Source organism: Dendropsophus ebraccatus, chromosome 10, assembly GCF_027789765.1.
Source record: "Dendropsophus ebraccatus isolate aDenEbr1 chromosome 10, aDenEbr1.pat, whole genome shotgun sequence".
In the NCBI taxonomy this organism is placed as follows: Eukaryota; Metazoa; Chordata; class Amphibia; order Anura; family Hylidae; genus Dendropsophus; species Dendropsophus ebraccatus.
Window position 1 is genome coordinate 45,998,515 of NC_091463.1, and position 19,488 is coordinate 46,018,002.

Below are 19,488 nucleotides of genomic sequence, written 5' to 3' on the forward strand. Positions count from 1 at the left end.
TCTAGGGACCCAAAAGCTGTTATATCTTCTTTTCTTCTGGATACATTTTCCTGGCTGTCCCCAGGCAGGTTCCCTGCACATTCTACTGAACTGTATAAATTAAGGGTATAGGTTCTCATCTATTTTTACCAGCATGACTACAGTGATAGCAATCTGCAAAGTTTTTTCTGTTAATGGTTCAACATAGCATTGTCTCTAGTTGTAAGGGGTCAGCCCCAGTGTTTTGAGAAGACGATGTTGAAGAGGAGTTGAAAAAGTTGAATAAAGCAATGGGTCCAGATGGTGTCCACTCCTATCAGTGATTGATGCCCCCCCATATGGATCTGTATAACCAATCCCTGCTAACAGGAGATGTTACTGATAATTGGAGAATGGTCAATACCCATGGTCAAGGGGAGTAGACGGGGGGAGAATGGTCAAGGGGAGTAGAGCCCAGTAACTACAGGCCAGTTAGCTTAACATCTGTAGTATTACAAATGATGGAAACTCTTCTAAAAAAAGAACATAATAGATCACCTAAAGATCAACAATTTGATGGATCCAAACTAGCAAGTCTTTACTGTGGGCAGATCATGTCAGACTAATCTCGTTGAATTCTTTGATCATGATCATTAGTGAAGGTGATGCCGTGCATATCGCCTATCAGGACTTCAGCAAAGACTTTAATACAGTTCCCCATAATGAGTTGGTTAATAAGTTAAAGCGAATGTACCATCAGGTACATTCCATTAAGTGTAGCATATCAATAAAATGGCGCAGGGAAGCCAGAGCCGATGTCCTCTTTTTTTCCCGCACACCGGCCCGGGCTAAAGCACTGCAGATGAGCCGGCCTGGCCCCAGTGGGAGAAAACCCCTGCCCCTCTTTGACGCAGCTCCATTGATTCTAATAGAGCTGCATCACAGAGGGGCAGGGGTTTCCTCCACATCCAGTGCTTCAGACCGGGACGGTGCCCGGTAATAGTCTGGCGCTGTGCAGGAACCAGACCAGGGTTCAAAAAAAAGAACCGCGCGCTTCACCGAGCCGGTCCGTTCTATTAATATGCTACACCTAAAGTGAATGTACCTGATGGTACATTCGTTTTAATGAAAATTGGACTTAATCCCTGCATAGTTTGGTGAATTTGTGGTTGGTTGAAGGATAGATATCAGAAAGTTGTTGTTAATGGTGTATCTTCTGAGCAAAGACTGGTTACAAGTGGTGTACCACAAGGGTCTGTTCTAGGTCCTATTCTAATATGTTTGTAAGTGACATAAAAGAAAGTTTGGTAGGAAAGGTTTGTCTCTTGAGGACACAAGAGAGTGCAATAGAGTTGATATTCCTGGGGTAATATGGAAAATGATAAAATGGTTTAATAACGCACTTGGGAAAAAGAGAGGGATTTACGGATAACAATTTCTGACAATCTTAAAATGAGGTGACAATCAGAGATAAGCAAACTTTTCCAAGGTTTGGTTCGCCAGGAACGCTGAACTCTGCCAAAACATTTGAGTTCATCTGAACCGAACCTGAAACAAACCACATAAAACAGCTAAACAATTGCAGCTACAATAGTGGAACTATAGGGACTCTTTTGCAGTGAAAAAATGCACATTCATAGCAAAAACATGCTCTTTTATGTCCCATTGATTTTACTGGGAGAAGTGGATCTTTGGAGTGTTTCTGCTTGCACTTTTGTGGCAAGACCACTCAACAAATGGGGTGAGAAGCCAGTTCCAGATGTTCTACCACCATCATACTGGGAAGCAACATGGGGCTTGGATGCTGAAGTGATGCCCCATGTGATTGGAGTCTATTAGTCCCAGTGAAACTGTCAAAACTTTTTTGAGCTCCCTCCATGTACCCTTAATGAAAGAAGTTTATTTAGCCCCCCAGTTGCTGACCCGGATTGGGAGTTTGAAAGAGAGTCATGCTTTAGCCCTGAACATTGAATGAGAGACCCCTCCTGTAGCAGTATCTACTGCCTCCAGTCCACCTTAGAAGAAAGAAAGAAAGAAAGAAAGAAAGAAAGAAAGAAAGAAAGAAAGAAAGAAAGAAAGAAAGAAAGAGCAGGAGTGGGAAGTGCAAAGATTTGTGGAACAGCTGAATATGGAAGAAGAGTGTCCTGAACGGAGACAAGCTGTCGTTCAGGAATTTGAGAAGTCAGCTTTTTAAGGGATCTTCTACTTGTGAGTCGGCTACTACCTCCCAGAGTACTTACACAATGTTGTACTCAGTGGGTTACTCATCAAAATGAACCCCAGGCGTATGCCAGCTGCATCCCCGCTCGCCCAATTAGCGGGCAGGGGGCATGATAAGGCCTGGAGGAGGCATGGCATGGCTTGCTCGCAGGCGTAAATCATGGCACAAATCTACACCTTCTCTCGGTCTATATTTGTTAAGCAATACCTGCTCCAGGGTCAACCAGATTTACATGTCTGTGGCTCTTAGTAAATCAGTCTGGGAAACGGGGTCTTTATTTAAGACTGGCGTACTCGTGCCGGGCTACGGTATCTTCTTTGGCAGCAACATCACAACCCAGTTGATTGACTGCCTGCTCAGCCACTCAGTGATATCTTTGCAACTTTGGGAAAAATGCCTTTTGGTGCTTCGTGGGTAAGGGGAGAGGTAAGTAACAGATGTTTGTTATGTTCCCCCCTGCCAATTTTTTTCACATGGGCAGACTTCTCCTTTAACTACACCAGGAGAGCGGAGGACGGTGTGTACTGTCACACAAAGTGACAGGACAGGAGCCATTTCACAGCTTTACAGCTTACACCACACTGTCCTCTATTTGTCCTTGATATCTAATAAACCTTCTATAACCCTATGTAATGAGGGAGCTCAGTAGAATTGTTCATAGTTATACTTTTACAATTCTAAAAGAAAGAGGCAAATGCCTTCTTGGCATCTTTGGCTGATTCTGATAGTAGAGAGGAGCAGTTCTGTCTTCTTCTTCCTCCTCTTCTTCTACAGAATCAGATGAGGAACCTCCTAGCAGACGTGTTAGGTTTACCATTCAACCATGTTCCAGGTCACTAATTTGCCTGATGCTTCAATTGCCTGATTTTGTGGCCACTGCAGGTATCCATGTAAATAGCACAGAATTCAGGTATTTGTTAAATTTTTCTCCTCTTAAGAATTAATTAACATGATAGTCATGGCAACATAGTAACAAAGTTAATAAGGTTGAAAGAAGACAAGAGTCCATCAGGTTCAACCTAGGGAAACCCTATTGTGTTAATCCTGGGGAAGGCAAAAACCTTTATGAAGCAGATGACAATTTCCCCATCACAGGGAGAAAACTCCCTCCCGACTCCAATGGCAATCAAAATAATCCCTGGATCAACGTATCACCAGAAATCTAATGCCCATAACTTGTAATATTATATTTTTTAAGAAAAGCATCCAGGCCTCCCTTGAACTTATTTAATGAGCAAAAATACTGTACATGCAGAGCTGTTTATTACAGGCTGCTAAAACTCCTATTAATGGTCCCCAACACAAATCTCCTTAAACCACAATTGATATCCCCGAGGAAGCCGCTGGGAACGCGTGGGGTAACTCCTTCCCACCTGACCCATCTTTTCATACCTTTTAGGACTGATATGGTTATCCTCTTTATCTTTTTATTCCATCTATATACCATTGTGGTGTTGTTATAGGTTACAGATTTTCTGCCTAGGCAGCTTGGTTATACTCTTATATTGTGCATACAGTCCAGGGTCGGTGTGGTTGAATAGTCCTTGCTGGTATGCCGGCAGGACTTATGTAGACATTTTAATTGTTTTTAATGTAGAGTGGTATTTGGGGTTTGTCTCCCTTATTCCTATACTCCTGCATAATTGATTTAGTGTTCTAATTTTGTATTTGTGATAATATTATAATAAAGGTTTTTTTTGATGTGCTACCTCCTTGTGCATATGCTTTTGTTTTCTTTGGCTTAAACCACAATTGCACTTTCGCTATTACCTGCCCAACAAACTGGGCACTGGGCCTGTGGAATCATTAGGAGAAACCTGAGAAATTTTCTAAAACAATGTTTCCTAACTCCTGTTCTCATGGTCCACCAACCGGTCAAGTTTTGAGGATATTTCATACAAAGGACACCTGTGATAATACCTGATACACTGACTATAGTTATTTCACATTTCAAATACGAGGAAATCCTCAAAACATGACCTGTTGGTGAGTCTTTAGGACTGGAGTTGAGGAACACTGGTCCAAAACAGTAAAAGGCCATATACTGAGAAAGGGAGAAAGCAGAGCATTGTGCAGGGACAACCTAATCTTAAAGGGCATATGTTGTTGCCCTGGCAAAGAACATAGACGTGCTATTCTTACATTCCCACATTCTCCCAGTGTCTCCCTACAGTACAGAAAGAGATTTTTTCCCCCTAATAAAACTTATTACAGAGATCCTTACGCTTGTACTATTGATTTCTGCAATAAAAATTTCAATGACAGTTTCACTGTAAGAGACGATGTACAACCAGTCCCTTTGAAACTTTTATAATTTACTATGTTCTGATGTCTTAGCACTATAGTGTTTTGATTTATGTTAGAAAAATTTTGTTCAAAAATTCAAAAAAACAAACAAACTATAGAACCAGAAAATGTTACATTTTCTAGCCCTGTAGCTATTTTATTATGTGCAGATGCTAAGAACGGCAACATTTACTCCATTTTCATATACATTGCTCCCCACCTGAATATAGATTTATTTTTTTTGCACTAACCTGCTAGACAACTGAGTGGGATGCTGTCTTCAATGGCTACAGCTTCTTTGTTAACGGGGTTGGTCACTTTATAGTAAAATAGTTCAGTGTACAGTATAAGTAAGTGTACTCACTGTACTTACTGATAGCAGCTCCTTGTGTAACCTCACAGAGCTAAAATCAAACTCTGCTCATCCAGCCCGTGCTGTTCTGCTCTTTAGTGAGTCAGTCCATAAGATGGCCGACATGGAGGATCATGTGACCTTGTCCTCCATAGGCATATACATGCTCAGTGGTGGACATTGGCGGCGGGCATTGTCATATGTTCCTCCATGTCAGTCATCTTATGGACGGACTCACCACAGTGCAGGACAGCACAACCTGGAGGAGAGGGGCTGGTTTTAGCTTAATGAGGTACACAGGGAGCTGCTGTCAGTAAGTGCAGTGAGTACACATATGGCCCGTTCACACTAAGCAAAACCGGCAGAAATTCTGAGTGTCACCAGCGCCGGGACTCCACTCGGAATCTCACCCACCTCACTGTCTCAATGTGATGTCTTGAGCAGCGGAGGCGCGGGAATTACTATATGTCTTAAAGTCACAGAATGAGCCTTTGTTTTTGAGCCCCACTGTCTGGTCAGACCACAGTTCACAGCCCAAACTTTCAGGTACTATATATCTCAAGATACTACTTGATATAGGTACTTGATATACCCCAAGATGTCTTTTGCTGATTTTACACATAGCTCTTTTTTTTAAACTGCCACTGCAGTTTTGAGCCAAAACAAAAGTGGATTAAAAGTAATAGGTAAAATAAAGGAAGCACTTCTATGTCTCCTACCTGCCAGATCCACTCCTGGCTTTGGCTCAAAAACTGCAACGGCAGTTTTGCAAAAAAAAAAAAAAAAACAACCCCTGTCATGTGTGCAACACAGCATTAACCCTTTCCCGCACGAGGACGTAACTGTACGTCCTCGCGCGGGTGCGGGCGTTCAGAACGGGGCCGTACGGCGACCCGGCTCTGAACCGCGGCGGTCCCGGGTGCCGCTTGTAGCCCGGGACTGCCGGTATTAGCGGGCACGGTCCGATCGCCATGCCCGCTAATACAGTAATCAGATGCAGCTGTACAACATGACAGCTGGATCCGATTACCGGCTGCAGCACTTCCCTGGTGTCTAGTGGCGGAGATCGCTCCTCCAGGACGTTGTCCCGGAGGAGCGATCTCCCTGTCTGATGCCGGCCGGGGACTCATCCAAGATGGCGCCGTCCCCGTCTCGGCACTCGTTTGTATTTGGCTGCAGCAGCCGAAAGCAAACGAGTGCCGATCTCATTGATCTTTGCTGTATATCTATACAGCAAAGATCTCAATGAGAGATCCAAGTGTATATACTAGAAGTCCCCTAGGGGGGCTTCTAGTATATGTGTAAAAAAAAAAGTATTGTTATAAGTAAAAAGCCCCCTCCCCTAATAAAAGTCTGAATCACCACCCTTTTCCCAGGTTATAAATAAAAGTAAACAAATAAATAAATAAACATGTTTGCTATCGCCGCGCGCGTAATCGCCCGAACTATTAATTAATCACATTCCTAATCTCGTACGGTGAACGGCGTCAGCGCAAAAAAATCCCAAAGTGCAAAATTGCGCATTTTTGGTTGCATCAAATCCAGAAAAAATTTAATAAAAAGCGATCAAAAAGTCGTATATGCGCAATCAAGGTACCGATAGAAAGAACACATCATGGCGCAAAAAATGACACCTGACACAGCCCCATAGACCAAAGGATAAAAGCGCTATAAGCCTGGGAATAGAGCGATTTTAAGGAACGTATATTTGTTAACAATGGTTTGCATTTTTTACAGGCCATCAGATACAATAAAAGTTACACATGTTATATATTGTTTTAATCGTAACGACTTGAGGAACATGCATAACAAGTCAGTTTTACCCCAGGGCAAATGGCGTAAAAACACATTCCCCCCAAATAAAAGAAATGCGTTTTTTTTTCAATTTCACCACACTTTGAATTTTTTTCTGGTTTCGTAGTATACTATATGCAAAAATTCAGCCTGTCATTGCAAAGTACAATTAGTGACGCAAAAAATAAGGGCTCATGCGGGTTTCTAGGTGGAAAAATGCAAGTGCTATGGCCTTTTAAGCACAAGGAGGAAAAAACGAAAATGCAAAAAGGAAAATTAGCCTGGTCCCGAAGGGGTTAAAGCTGTAGTTTATAAAACTGAGTAAATATTTTGAAGAGTTTAGTTTGCAAAATAGGGTCATTTTGGAGGGGGAGGGTTAACAATCTTTTGGTACAAAGGGGGCCCATTTGGAACTTTGTATATAGCTTATTGTATAAATAGCTTATTGTATAAATAAATAAATATATACATACACTTGCTTTTTCTTTTTTTTTTTCTTTTTTGTATCTTGTTTATGTATTTGATTGGGGACCCAATTCAAATGTTTGCCACGGGATCCGGCATTTTCTAGTTATGCCCCGGTGGAAGGATTTCTGCAAACATCATTCATAAAGATTTATTTACACTGCAACCTGGGGGAAGGTTTATTTTTAGAGAGACAGCTTCTTTACAATTTCTATTTTACTTTGTGGGGTATTCTTTCGGGAAAGGCATTAATTTTTTTTTACTTTTCTACACTGGGAAAAGAAAGCACAAAAAGGGGTGGGAGAGGGTTCTTTTCAGGGAGTATAATTCTTTATAATTTCTGTTTTACTTTATGGGGTATTCTTTAGGGAGAAGTATTAGTTTTTTCTTTTCCATACTGGGTACATTTCCCTAATGATTTTTGGGGGGTTTTGATCTTTCTGGTAGCTCAATACCTCTCAGAGGTTACATCAACAGTACACCATTTTTTCCACCATGGTATTTTTGGGCGGCCGTCATTTTGAGGAGAAAATTTAGCTGTAGTTTAAAAATTAGGTCCGTACTTATCAGTATACATCTATATTTTAGCGTCAAAATGATAGCATTTTAAAAATACAACCAAAACCATTATGTGAACATAACCTCAGTGTTCAATGGCGCCTGACAGATTTTTTAAAAAAATGGTTGCTCTAAAAGTCACCAGTCGCTCCCTCCATGTTGGGTCTCACCATGTGCCCAGATATTGTGTTAGGGCTATAATGGGGATAGTTATGATCACAGTGTAATAAATTATAGTGAACATTGCTTAATTTCCATGCATGTAAGTACATTTTGTTCCCTGCTTTGTATTTATTTTGTTCAAACACTGTGGGATCAAAATACTTAATACACCCCTAGGTAAATTACTTACGGGGTTTATTTTCTACAATGAGGTCATTTGTGGGGGGGTTTCTATCATTCTGACACATATGTCCTTCTAAAACAACAGTTAGTACTATACATTTTCTAAATTGATTAAAAAAAAAACTGCTACCAAAATAAACAGATTGAAATATATCAATGACAAAATATTTGTACAGAAAGTACATAAGTATGTGGCATGATGATTTTTTGAAGTTTTAACAATTTTTGCTTTTTTAACTTATATGAGAAAATGACTTTTTAACTACTTAAATAATAATAATAATAAAAAAAAACCTTAAAATTACTTGAATGTGTGAAACCATCATAGGTTTATAACCTGATAAAGTTATCCATACCAGATTTTCAAAATCTGGCTTGGTCATTAAGGCCCAAGAGGACTCAGTCACTAAGGGCTCCAACTGTGTAGTCTGAGGCTATGTTCACACTACGTATCTTTCCGGCCGTAGTGCGAACTGCGAATATACGCACTTAGTTTTGAGGTTGATGAAAGTATACAATATACGCCCGCACAGTGCACACTACGTATGAGCTTACGGCCGGATCAAATACGGCGCTGTGAAAAATGAACAAGACCATTGTTTGAGGACGGAAATGTTCCAACTCACGGCCGTGGATTTCCTTGCGGTCCCGTACGGAGTACTTATTTCAGCCAAATTGAACTTGATTTTTAGATCCAAAAGGTTCTGTGAGTTTTATTGGGCTGGGCAAAGATTTCCAAGTAAATGACCTGTTTCAGATCGCTTCGAAACAAGCTAGGGAAGCATAACTCTACTACGGGCGTATGTTCGCGGTTCGCCCGCATGTTCACAATCCGGCCGCATGTCTATTTTTCCCACGGCCGTACTTTTAGCAGCACATGTACGGCTGCGTACGAACTACGTCCGGACTCATACGTAGTGTGAACATAGCCTCAGGGAGTATTCCCACAGTTTATTTCGTCCCAAAGTCCCTATGGACGGGGAAGCTCTGCAGTGGACTTCTTCCCTGTTCGGCATCATGTATCAATATGATTCCGAGAGCGGGAATAGTGTTTAAATCTTCACAAAGATTCACTTTACCAGCTGCATCCCTGCATCATATTGATACATGATGCCAAGGAGAGAAAGAGTTCACTACACGGCTTCCCTGTCTAAAGAATCCGATTACAGAGCATGGAAATAAGCCCTTAGTTTGTACCATGTAGTAATTGGCCAAAAGTTGGTGCATTTAAGGGCTCTATTACACCAACAGATTATCTGACAGATATTTTTAAGCCAAAGCCAGGAATGGATTTGAAAAGAGGAGAAATCTCCGTCTTTCCTTTATTACCTGTTCTCTGTTTATAGTCCATTCCTGGCTTTGGTTCATCTGTCAGATAATCTGTTGGTGTAATAGTGTCCTAAGGGCCCATTTACACAGAAAGATTATCTGGCAGATTATCTGCCAAAGATTTGAAGCCAAATCCAGGAATGGATTTGAAGAGAGAAGAAATCTCAGGCTTTCCTCTATGACTTGATCTGTGTTTATAGTCTGTTTCTGGCTTTGGCTTCAAATCTTTGGCAGATAATCTGTCAGATAATCTTTCTGTGTAAATGGACCCTAATAGTGCGTTTACACGATTTTGGAAGCCAAAGCCAGAAATGGATTTGAAAAGAGGAGAAATCTCAGTCTTTCCTTTATGACCTGTTCCCTATTTATGCTCTGTTCCTGGCTTTGGCTTCAAAAATCTGTCAGATAAATCTGCCTGTGTAAACGCACCATTAGTCCTGTCCTCATTTACCAATTCCATACCCCTCTTCAAGCAAGGCACAAAAATGTCTAAAGGCCCTATTACACCGACAGATCTGACGACAGATTATCTGCCAAAGATTTGAAGGCAAACCCAGGAGTGGATTTAAAAAGAGGAGAAATCCAGTTTTTTTCTTTATGACCTGTTCTCTGATTATAGTCTGTTCCTGGGTTTGGCTTCAAATCTTTGGCAGATAATCTGTCGTCAGATCTGTTGGTGTTATAGGGCCTTAACCCCTTAACGACATCGGGCGTAAATTTACGCCCTGATGCCGGTAAGGTAGTTCAGAGCAGGGCCACGCGGCGACCCCGCTCTGAACCGCGGCGGTCCCGGGTGCCACTTGTAGCCCGGGACCGCTGGTATTAGTGGGCATGGTCCGATCGCCGTGCCCGCTAATACAGTAATCAGATGCAGCTGTCAAACATGACAGCTGCATCCGATTACCGGACGCAGCGTCATCGCTGGTGTCTAGTGGGGAGATCGCTCCTCCGGGATGTTATCCCGGAGGAGCGATCTCCGTAACTGAAGCCGGCCGGGGACCGCTCCAAGATGGCGCCGTCCCCGGATCGGCACTCGTTTGCTTTCGGCTGCAGCTGCCGAAAGCAAACGAGTGCCGATCTCATGGATCTCTGCAGCATATCTATGCTGCAGAGATCTCAATGAGAGATCAAAGCACTTATACTAGAAGTCCCCCAGGGTGGCTTCTAGTATAAGTGTAAAAGTAAAAAAAAAAGTGTCATTATAAGTAAAAATCCCCCTCCCCTAATAAAAGTCTGAATCACCCCCCTTTTCCCAGGTTATTAATAAAAGTAAATAAATAAATAAACATGTTTGCTATCACCGCGTGCGTAATCGCCCAAACTATTAATTAATCACATTCCTGATCTCGCACGGTAAACGGCGTCAGCGCAAAAAAATCCCAAAGTGCAAAATTGCGCATTTTTGGTCGCATCAAATCCCGAAAAATTGTAATAAAAAGTGATCAAAAAGTCGTATATGCGCAATCAAGGTATCGATAGAAAGTAAACATCTTGGCGCAAAAAATGACACCTCACACAACCCCATAGACCAAAGGATAAAAGCGCTATAAGCATGGGAATAGAGCGATTTTAAGTGACGTATATTTGTTGACAATGGTTTAAATTTTTTACAGGCCATCAGATACAATATAAGTTATACATGTTATATATCGTTTTAATCGTAACGACTTGAGGAATATATATAACAAGTCAGTTTTACCCCAGGGCGAATGGCGTAAAAACACATTTCCCCCAAATAAACAAAATGCGTTTTTTTTTTTCAATTTCACCACACTTTGAATTTTTTTCTGGTTTCGCAGTGTACTATATGCAAAAATTCAGCCTGTCATTGCAAAGTACAATTAGTGACGCAAAAAATAAGGGCTCATGTGGGTCTCTAGGTGGAAAAATGCAAGTGCTATGGCCTTTTAAGCACAAGGAGGAAAAACCGAAAACACAAAAATCGAAATTGGCTCTGTCCTTAAGGGGTTAAGGTGCCTTTACACAGCGATTTATCTGTCAGATTTTTTCAAGCCAAAGCCAGGAATGGATTTGAAAAGAGGAGAAATTTCAGTGTTTCCTTTATGACCTGTTCTCTGTTTATAGTCTGTTACTGGCTTTGGCTTTAAAAATCTGTCAGATAATTCTCTTTGTGTAAAGGCAGCCTAAAACACATTGCAAATGTGGTGTAAGTCATGTAAGCCAGTTCTGTGGCACACTCTGCATCAGTTATTAACATAGCTTTTATTATCTCCCCCATTCATATAACAGCTCAGTTTTACTATTGTTCTACGTTTTTTTCCATATAAGTTAAATATTTTTCTTTCTTTATATCAAATTAAATATATATTGTTTTTTCAATCAAATTATTTCATACATTTTTGGAAGCTTTTTAATATTAAAAGTTTCTTTTTGGAGTAAAAGGACATATGAACAAAAAAAAAAGGTAAATTATAATTCTAAAAGAAAAAAACTTTACCTACAGATTTTTTTTTGGGATTTTTCTGACCAAATTAAAAATTGCATTTTTTATATAGTTGTCAATAATACATCTGTGGGGATGCGATGACTTTATCAGGTTTAAAAATGCTATTGGAGCACTGTTCTGTTTTTTTCTTGCACTGAAAATATGTGCCAAAATTCTGTGGCAAAAGCTGTGGTTAACTGTCAGGATGAGAACAGTACATCTGGGCCAATACATTTACTGTGTGTCAATATTCTATTTCAATACAATGCTTTTGCATAATTTATGTAATTTCTGCACCTGCGTTCATTTTCACATATGCATAACTCACTTGCCATACAATTTGGTCTTTAAGACTACCATCTTTTCATATATCTTACTAATAAATAAAAAAAAGAAAAAAAAGATTATGAATGAAAAATATATTATATTACCAGTAAACTTATACTTACAGAGGTACTTGAGTTCCTTCTGTGTAACCTTACAGTAAGGCACTATTGTACCTTACAGACAGCTCTAATGAACTGGATGAAGACAAACATGCTGAAGACTGAGAAGCTTTTATTCTTCTGTTTTTTTCATAATACTCCCAGTTCCTCTTTTTAGTTTCCTGTGTCAGGAGCTAGCTCAGTTTTGATTACTGCACAAATGAGACTGAAGTGGCACCCTCAGCCTATTAAGTGCAATACTATTTCATACTTAAAATGTGTAGTTGGCCTATTGCATTTACTCATACAATATCATATAATTAAAAAGGTGACTAAATAAAAAAACATTAGTTAAGTGTTATTATAGCAAGACATCATTTTAAAAGAACAACCCATTATTTCCTACTAGTTATCTACTAATTGTAGTCTAAGGCCTTATGCACACGTTCAGTATTTTTTTCTGGTCCTGAAACAACCCGTGAGAAATTGCGGATTGGACATCCGTATTCCATCCGTATTCCATCCGTATTCCATCCGTATTTCCGTAATTCCATTTTTTTACTACTCATTGCTTTTCAATGCACTTCATCCGGATTTTTTTGCGGAAATACGGATGCCAACATGTTACAATCCGTAAACAATCCGTAACCAATTCATTTCAATGAGAGGATCCGCAAAAAAAAATGGGTCCGCACCCGGTCCGCACTAGGACATGTCCTTTTTTTTTTACGGATTGATTTTCATCCATTTCTGCTACTGATCGTGTGAATAGCCCAATAGACTTCAATGTGCACTAACTCGGATCCGGAAATACGGATCCGTAAATTACGGAACGTGTGAATAAGGCCTTAGAGGTAACCAACCAGTACGATTGTGCCGATATGGTTACCTGCTGCACAGTATAGCTCTGCTGTGCAGCTCCCCAAAGCTACCAGCGGCGTCTGTAGCGGTATCTTTACAGCAGGGAAAATTAAAAATTACTAACCGGTAATTTCTTTTCTTTGAGCCCATGACGGCACCCCTGGAGAGGTCCACCTCCTTTCCCCATTGGACAGGAAACAGGATGCAGGGAATCCCTGGATCTTTAAAAGAAGTAACCTTCCCTCCTCTCGTCAGTATTTAGCAAGGACCTAGGAGCGAAGCTCACAACACACACAAAAAAATATAGAAATGCACACATTTTTTTTTTTTTTTTTTTGTGTTTTGTATGTCTTTTTTTTTTTTTTTTTTTTTTTTTATATATACAAGGGCGGGATTTAGGCGGGGTGCCGTCATGGGCTCAAAGAAAAGAAATTACCGGTTAGTAATTTTTAATTTTCTCTTTTCGCCCTATGACGGCACCCCTGGAGAGTAGAATAGGAATATGGCCGCCTAGGGGGGGACTACAGCTTGTAGAACTCTGCGACCAAAGGTCAGATCCTCAGTAGATGATAGTTGTAATCTGTAATGTCTGAAAAAAGTATGTGGGGTGCTCCATGTTGCTGCTCTGCAAATTTGGTCAATGGAAACTGCTGCCCTCTCCGCCCAAGAGGTAGCTACTGCTCTAGTTGAATGAGCTCCAAACCCCACTGGCGTTATCATGTCTTTAGCCCTGTAACACTCTCCAATCGCTTGTTTGACCCATCTGGCTATTGTTTGTGTAGAGGCTGCTCTACCCCTATATTTCCCTTGGAAGGATATCAGTAAGTTATTACTTAAGCGCCATTCTTCTGTGACTTTTAAATAATGTAGAATAGCTCTTCTAACGTCAAGACTATGAAAAGATATCTCTTGTTCATTAGCTGGTGTGCTGCAAAATGATGGTAACACTACCTCCTGAGATCTATGAAAATCAGTGACTACCTTTGGTAAGAAGGCCGGGTCAGGTGATAGGACCACCCTGTCATCTCTAATGGTCATGTAGGGAGTCTGTATAGAGAAAGCCCTAATCTCGCTAACTCTTCTGGCTGACGTTATGGCTAGGAGAAAGGCTAACTTATATGATAGGAATTTAATATGGCTTTCAACTAATGGTTCAAAAGGCTTAGTGGTGAGACCATTTATCACTAGATTGAGATCCCAGGGAGGAATCTTAGACTTGACAGTGGGACACAACCTGCTGGCTGCTTTAACGAACCTCTTAATCCATGGATGGTCCGCCAGTTTATAATCGTAGAGGGCAGAGAGTGCCGAGATCTGTACTTTAAGAGTGCTGGGTCTAAGGTTTTTATTTAGACCTTCCTGAAGAAACTGTAGAATTAAAGGAATGTCCGGGGCAGCCAGTACGTTTATCGGTTTATTTACAAATCTGCAAAATGTTTTCCAAGTGCGTAAGTATATCATCGAGGTAACTCTCTTTCTGCTGGCAAGCAAGGTAGTGATGACTTCAGAAGAAAGGCCTCTATCTATCAGCAGTTGCCTTTCAAATGCCAGGCAGTCATGTGAAGATTGTGAGCTTGTGGATGGAAGACTGGGCCCTGGCTGAGGAGATCTGCTCTGTCTGGTAGTATCCAAGGATCCGTCAGGGACATCTTTCTGAGCCAGGTAAACCAGACCCTTCTTGGCCAAAAGGGTGCTATCAGTATGACATGGGCCCTGTCCTGTCTGATCTTCCTGACTACTCTCGGAATTAGTCTGATGGGAGGGAACGCATAAAGAAGGCCCCTGTTCCACGGTTGGGCTAACGCATCCAGTGCTAAGGGCTTGTCGGCAGGGCAGAGGGAGAAGAACTTGGGAATCTTCCTGTTCGCTCGAGAGGCAAACAGGTCTATTTCTGGTGTTCCCCACAGTCTGGAGATCTGGTAAAAAACTTCCTGTGAAAGTTCCCACTCTCCCTGATTTAGAGAGTGTCGGCTGAGGAAATCTGCTTTTACATTGTCTACCCCTCTTAAGTGAAGTGCTGACAGGGATAGGCAATGTGGTTCTATTAATCTGAAAAGAAAATGAGTTACCCTCATGAGCTGTGGTGACCTTGTGCCTCCCTGGTGGTTGACATATGCCACTGCCGCCCTGTTGTCTGATAAGATTCTCACATTTTTGTTTCTTATTAGTGGAAGAGCCTGGGATAAGGAGAAGAATATTGCTCTCAACTCTCTCACGTTTTGTGGGTCCCTGGCTTCCTCTGGAGACCATTGGCCCTGGAAGACCTGGGAATCTGCATGGGCTCCCCATCCCCGAGGACTGGCGTCCGTGGTGATTGTCACAACCTCTTCTAAGTTCCAAGGAAGTCCCTTGGAGAGATGATTCCTTTGTGTCCACCAGGAAAGAGATCTGAGTGTCTGTGGAGATAGAAGGAGGGGCAAATCAAGAGATTCAACCGCACCGTCCCATTCACCAAGGATTTGAGACTGGAACACCCTAGAGTGATATTGTGCCCAGGGAACCGCAGGAATACAGGAAGTAAATAGACCCAAAAGTGACATAGCCTTCCTGAAAGTAGTCTGAGGGTTATCCAAAAGTTCCTGAGTTTTAGCGCAAATGTTGGAAATTTTGTTTTCGGGTAAAAAGGATCTCTTGGATCTAGAATCCAGACAGATCCCCAAGAACTGGCAATACTGAGAGGGTATTTTGTTGGATTTGTCATCATTGATTTCCCAACCTAATTTAACCAGGATGTCCTCTACTACTTTGATCTGGGTCTGTAGTGAATCAGCGGAGTTACTCACCAGCAAAAAATCATCTAGATAGGGAATGATTATTATGTCTTGTTCCCTTATGTGTGCCATCACTTCTGCCATTACTTTAGTAAACACTCTAGGGGCCTGTGAGATACCAAAGGGTAACGCCCGGTACTGAAAATGACATACTGAATCCAGCATTTTTACGGCCACCCTTAAGAACCTCTGATGGTCTGGGTAAATGGGGATATGGTAATAAGCGTCCCTCAAATCTAACGTGGCCATGTAACAATTCTGGGAGAGATTCAGGATGGCAGTGGCAACAGATTCCATCTTAAACCTTTCATAAGTAAGAACTTTATTGAGCGGTTTAAGATTGATGATGGTTCTATAAGAACCATTGGGCTTTTTTACCAGGAACAAAGTGGAATAAAACCCTTTACCATACTCTGCTTCTGGGACCGGGATCAGAACTTTTTTATCCAGTAAGGACTGAACTTCTAGTGTGAGGGCTATCTGTTTTTCAGGCTCTGATGATAGATCTGTAACTACAAATCTTTCCCCTGGGGAGGACAAAAATGAAATCTTTAAACCATGTTTTATTAGATCCAGTACAACCGTGCTATTAGAAATGTTACACCACTGTGACCAAAAACATGACAGACGCCCTCCCACAGGGACCTGGCGTCATTGTGTAGGTTTTTTAGGGTTATCAGTATTCTTAAAGAGGAACCCCTTGGTTTTTTTCGTGGGTCTCCACTCTTTTTTATTAGTGTTAGAGCTCCTCTGTGTGTTCCTACCTTTTCCCTTGAAGGGACGAGTAGATTGTTGCGGTATCAGGGGGAACCCTTTCTTCCTGTCTGATGCTTTCTCTAATATATTGTCCAGAGCTGGACCGAAAAGCAAGTTACCTTCGCAGGGGACCCCACATAACTTAGATCTTGAAGTGACGTCCCCTTTCCACTCTTTAAGCCACATGGATCTGCGAGCAGAGTTAGATACCGCGGCTGAACGAGCGGAAAGCTTCAGGGCGTCAGCTGAAGCCTCAGAAACGAAAGACATGGCTTTTTCCAAGGTTTCAAATGGTTTAAGGAGTTCGTCAACAGGTGTCCCTTTACTAATCATCTCCTTAAGTTCAGACAACCAAACCTCTAGGGCTCTTGAGACTGAAGTGGCTGCCACTAAAGGTTTAAACACGGCAGTAGATGCCTCCCAATCCTTTTTTAAATAAATCTCTGCTCGTCTGTCCATTGGGTCTTTCAGGGAGGCACAGTCCTCAAAAGGTAGAGCATTCTGTTTGAATATCTTGGCTATAGGAGGATCTATTTTGGGGGCCACGCCCCAAGTGCTAGATTCCTCTTGGTCAAATGGATATTTCCTTTTGAACTGTAAGAGAAATAACACAAGGTGGTAGGTGTAAATCGTATGATATTCAAAAAGAAATTGTATACATATACCAGACAAGACAGCACTTACAGCGGCTGGTATAAAGAATTTTCTATCTGGGTTAGACCATTCATGTTTGATGAGAGTCTTGATATTCTGATGAATAGGGAAGACTGGACGTTTTTTAGGAGCCAAACCGCCAAACATTCTATCCTGTATGGTCTGAGGTTCTGGAGTCTCCTCTATGCCCATAGTCTCTCTTACGGCCTTGATTAAGGTATCCACAAAATCTACCGCAGGTGATGGCTCAGACACTACTTCCTCAACCTCCAAGCCCGACTGCCCCATATCCTCTGCCTCTGTGCCGAGACTCTGGTCCTCCTCTTCTCCTAAAGAGGACGGAGGATGAGACACAGATCTACTAGGTCCAGGTTGTTCAAGATCAATAATTGGAAAAACGGCTGGAGCTGACATAGGAAGAGGCAGAGCTGGAGCCGGTATAGGGGCTAACGGAGGGGCTGGTGTTGTAGGAGGCTGAGCCTGAAAAGGCATAGAAGCCTGAAAATAAGCAGAAAAAGAAAAATATATCTATATATCTTAAAAAAAAAAAAAAAAAACTTTTTTTTTTTTTTTTTTTTTTTTAAACCTACCCTAATTTCCTTTTTTATGATGTTCTTCATGTTACGAACAAAAGATGGTCCCTGGTCTTCCAGAACTCTATTCATACAGCTACCACAAAGAAGCTTATTGTAGGAGCTACTTAATCGTTTTCTACAGGTTGGACATTCTTTACTCTTAGAGCGAGTCTTACTGGATGACCCTTCCTAAAATTGACAAGACATCAAAACTTTAGAGAAAAACATAAAATCGATTGGGGAACTTCCCCTCTTACCCACTCCATACCTTTGGAACCTGAGTTGCAGGAGGAGTAGATTCAGTGATTTCAGCGCTCTCACCCTCCATGATGATCGTCCAAGATCCAGGAGGTCAGAACTTCCGTTATAGCACCAGGTAGCTGCTTCACAAGGGAGAGCAGCTCAAGCACCCAGGATTGAGTACTGACCTGGCGTCCATCATGGCACCTTTTTAAATCTGGCGCCGAAATCCCATGTGACCGGCTGACTCCGCCCCCACGCCGTGCGCTGACCCGGCGTCACCCTCCCGGCGCTCCACCTGAGCAGGCACAGACCCCGGAAGTTGCCGAACACGGCCGGCAGAGCTACCCCCTCCCCCGTACTTCCGGCTACTCATGCCGCAGCGCGCGCGGGCGCAGCGCTGCAGACTGGAGCACCAGCCGCACCGAGGAGGGCCAGGGGAGGTCCGGGGACCCGTCTTCCGGAGGTGTCGGGGGGAAGCCAGACTAGGAGGCTGCTCCATGACGGAGCCTGACGCCGCCGGGAAGCCGGTAAGTTTTAACCCGGTAACCCCCAGTCACTCTCTCTTTTAATCCAGGGTAGGGAAGGGAGAGCCCCTTCCAGCTCCTGCTCCCTTGGGACAGGAAACAGAAACTGACGAGAGGAGGGAAGGTTACTTCTTTTAAAGATCCAGGGATTCCCTGCATCCTGTTTCCTGTCCAATGGGGAAAGGAGGTGGACCTCTCCAGGGGTGCCGTCATAGGGCGAAAAGAGAAAAAGTAGTTTTATTGCGCTGTGCGAGGATGAGAAAGGGGCTTCAGCTAGTCATCTGGACGGGAGCCGTCCGTGATTAGTCACGGCTCTCTGTCAGTGTGCAGTAAAGGGGTTATTGACAGGCAGATGCTTTTCACTGTCAGAGCTAGACCAAAGTTCTCATCCATTTTCTGTGCGACATTTCAAGGCACCCTCTTACTCATGTGTGTAGGGGGCTTTGAGCAAGCAGGCTTTATACAATGTGTATACCAGTCAGTATGAATAATTAATTCATTATTTAATTAATGAATTTACCTATATCCTTGACATTTAGTGAATATAAACGCAAGAGTCCAGTTTGACAGGTTCGCTATACGTTGCTCATCTGAACTGAACCTTGAACGAACTGCACTAAAACAGCTAAACAATTGCTGCTACAATAGTGGGACTATACGGGCTCTTTTGCTACAGAAACTGCATCTAAAACTCATGTTTTTTTCATGGCAAAACATGCTTTTTAACCCCTCTACGACCCAGGGCGTAACTGTACCTCCTGGGTTGGGTAAGGGAGTTCAGGGGGGGGGGGGGGCGCATGGCGCTGCCTTAACCCCTTTGCGTCAGTAACAGGTATATACATGTTCCTACTGCACATACCCCGTGCAGTAGGAAAGTATATATAAGTTCCTGTAACTGACAGGGTTATTCATGAGAGCAGGAGCG

General features: G+C 42.3%; 2 protein-coding genes across 3 annotated transcripts in view; both read right to left on the bottom strand.

Moving 5' to 3' along the window:
- Window positions 1-19,488, bottom strand: part of BTK (Bruton tyrosine kinase) — a 111,197-nt gene that overhangs the window by 86,786 nt on the left and 4,923 nt on the right. Inside the window, exon 1 of one of the 2 annotated variants that reach the window (XM_069986377.1) lies at window positions 12,204-12,291. The exons of the other annotated variant lie outside the window; for it this stretch is intronic. The gene's annotated coding sequence lies outside the window, so the exon portion shown is untranslated. Of the gene's footprint in view, window positions 1-12,203; window positions 12,292-19,488 lie in introns of those variants that run through there. 2 annotated transcript variants of the gene reach the window in all.
- LOC138766405 (uncharacterized) lies at window positions 1,406-17,740 on the bottom strand. The gene is made up of 4 exons (XM_069943987.1): window positions 17,252-17,740; window positions 16,576-17,161; window positions 13,874-15,436; window positions 1,406-1,506 (listed from the first exon to the last, which is right to left on the bottom strand). Exons 1-4 carry the CDS (start codon window positions 17,711-17,713, stop codon window positions 1,406-1,408), a joined length of 2,712 nt encoding a protein of 903 aa, XP_069800088.1. The 5' UTR covers window positions 17,714-17,740.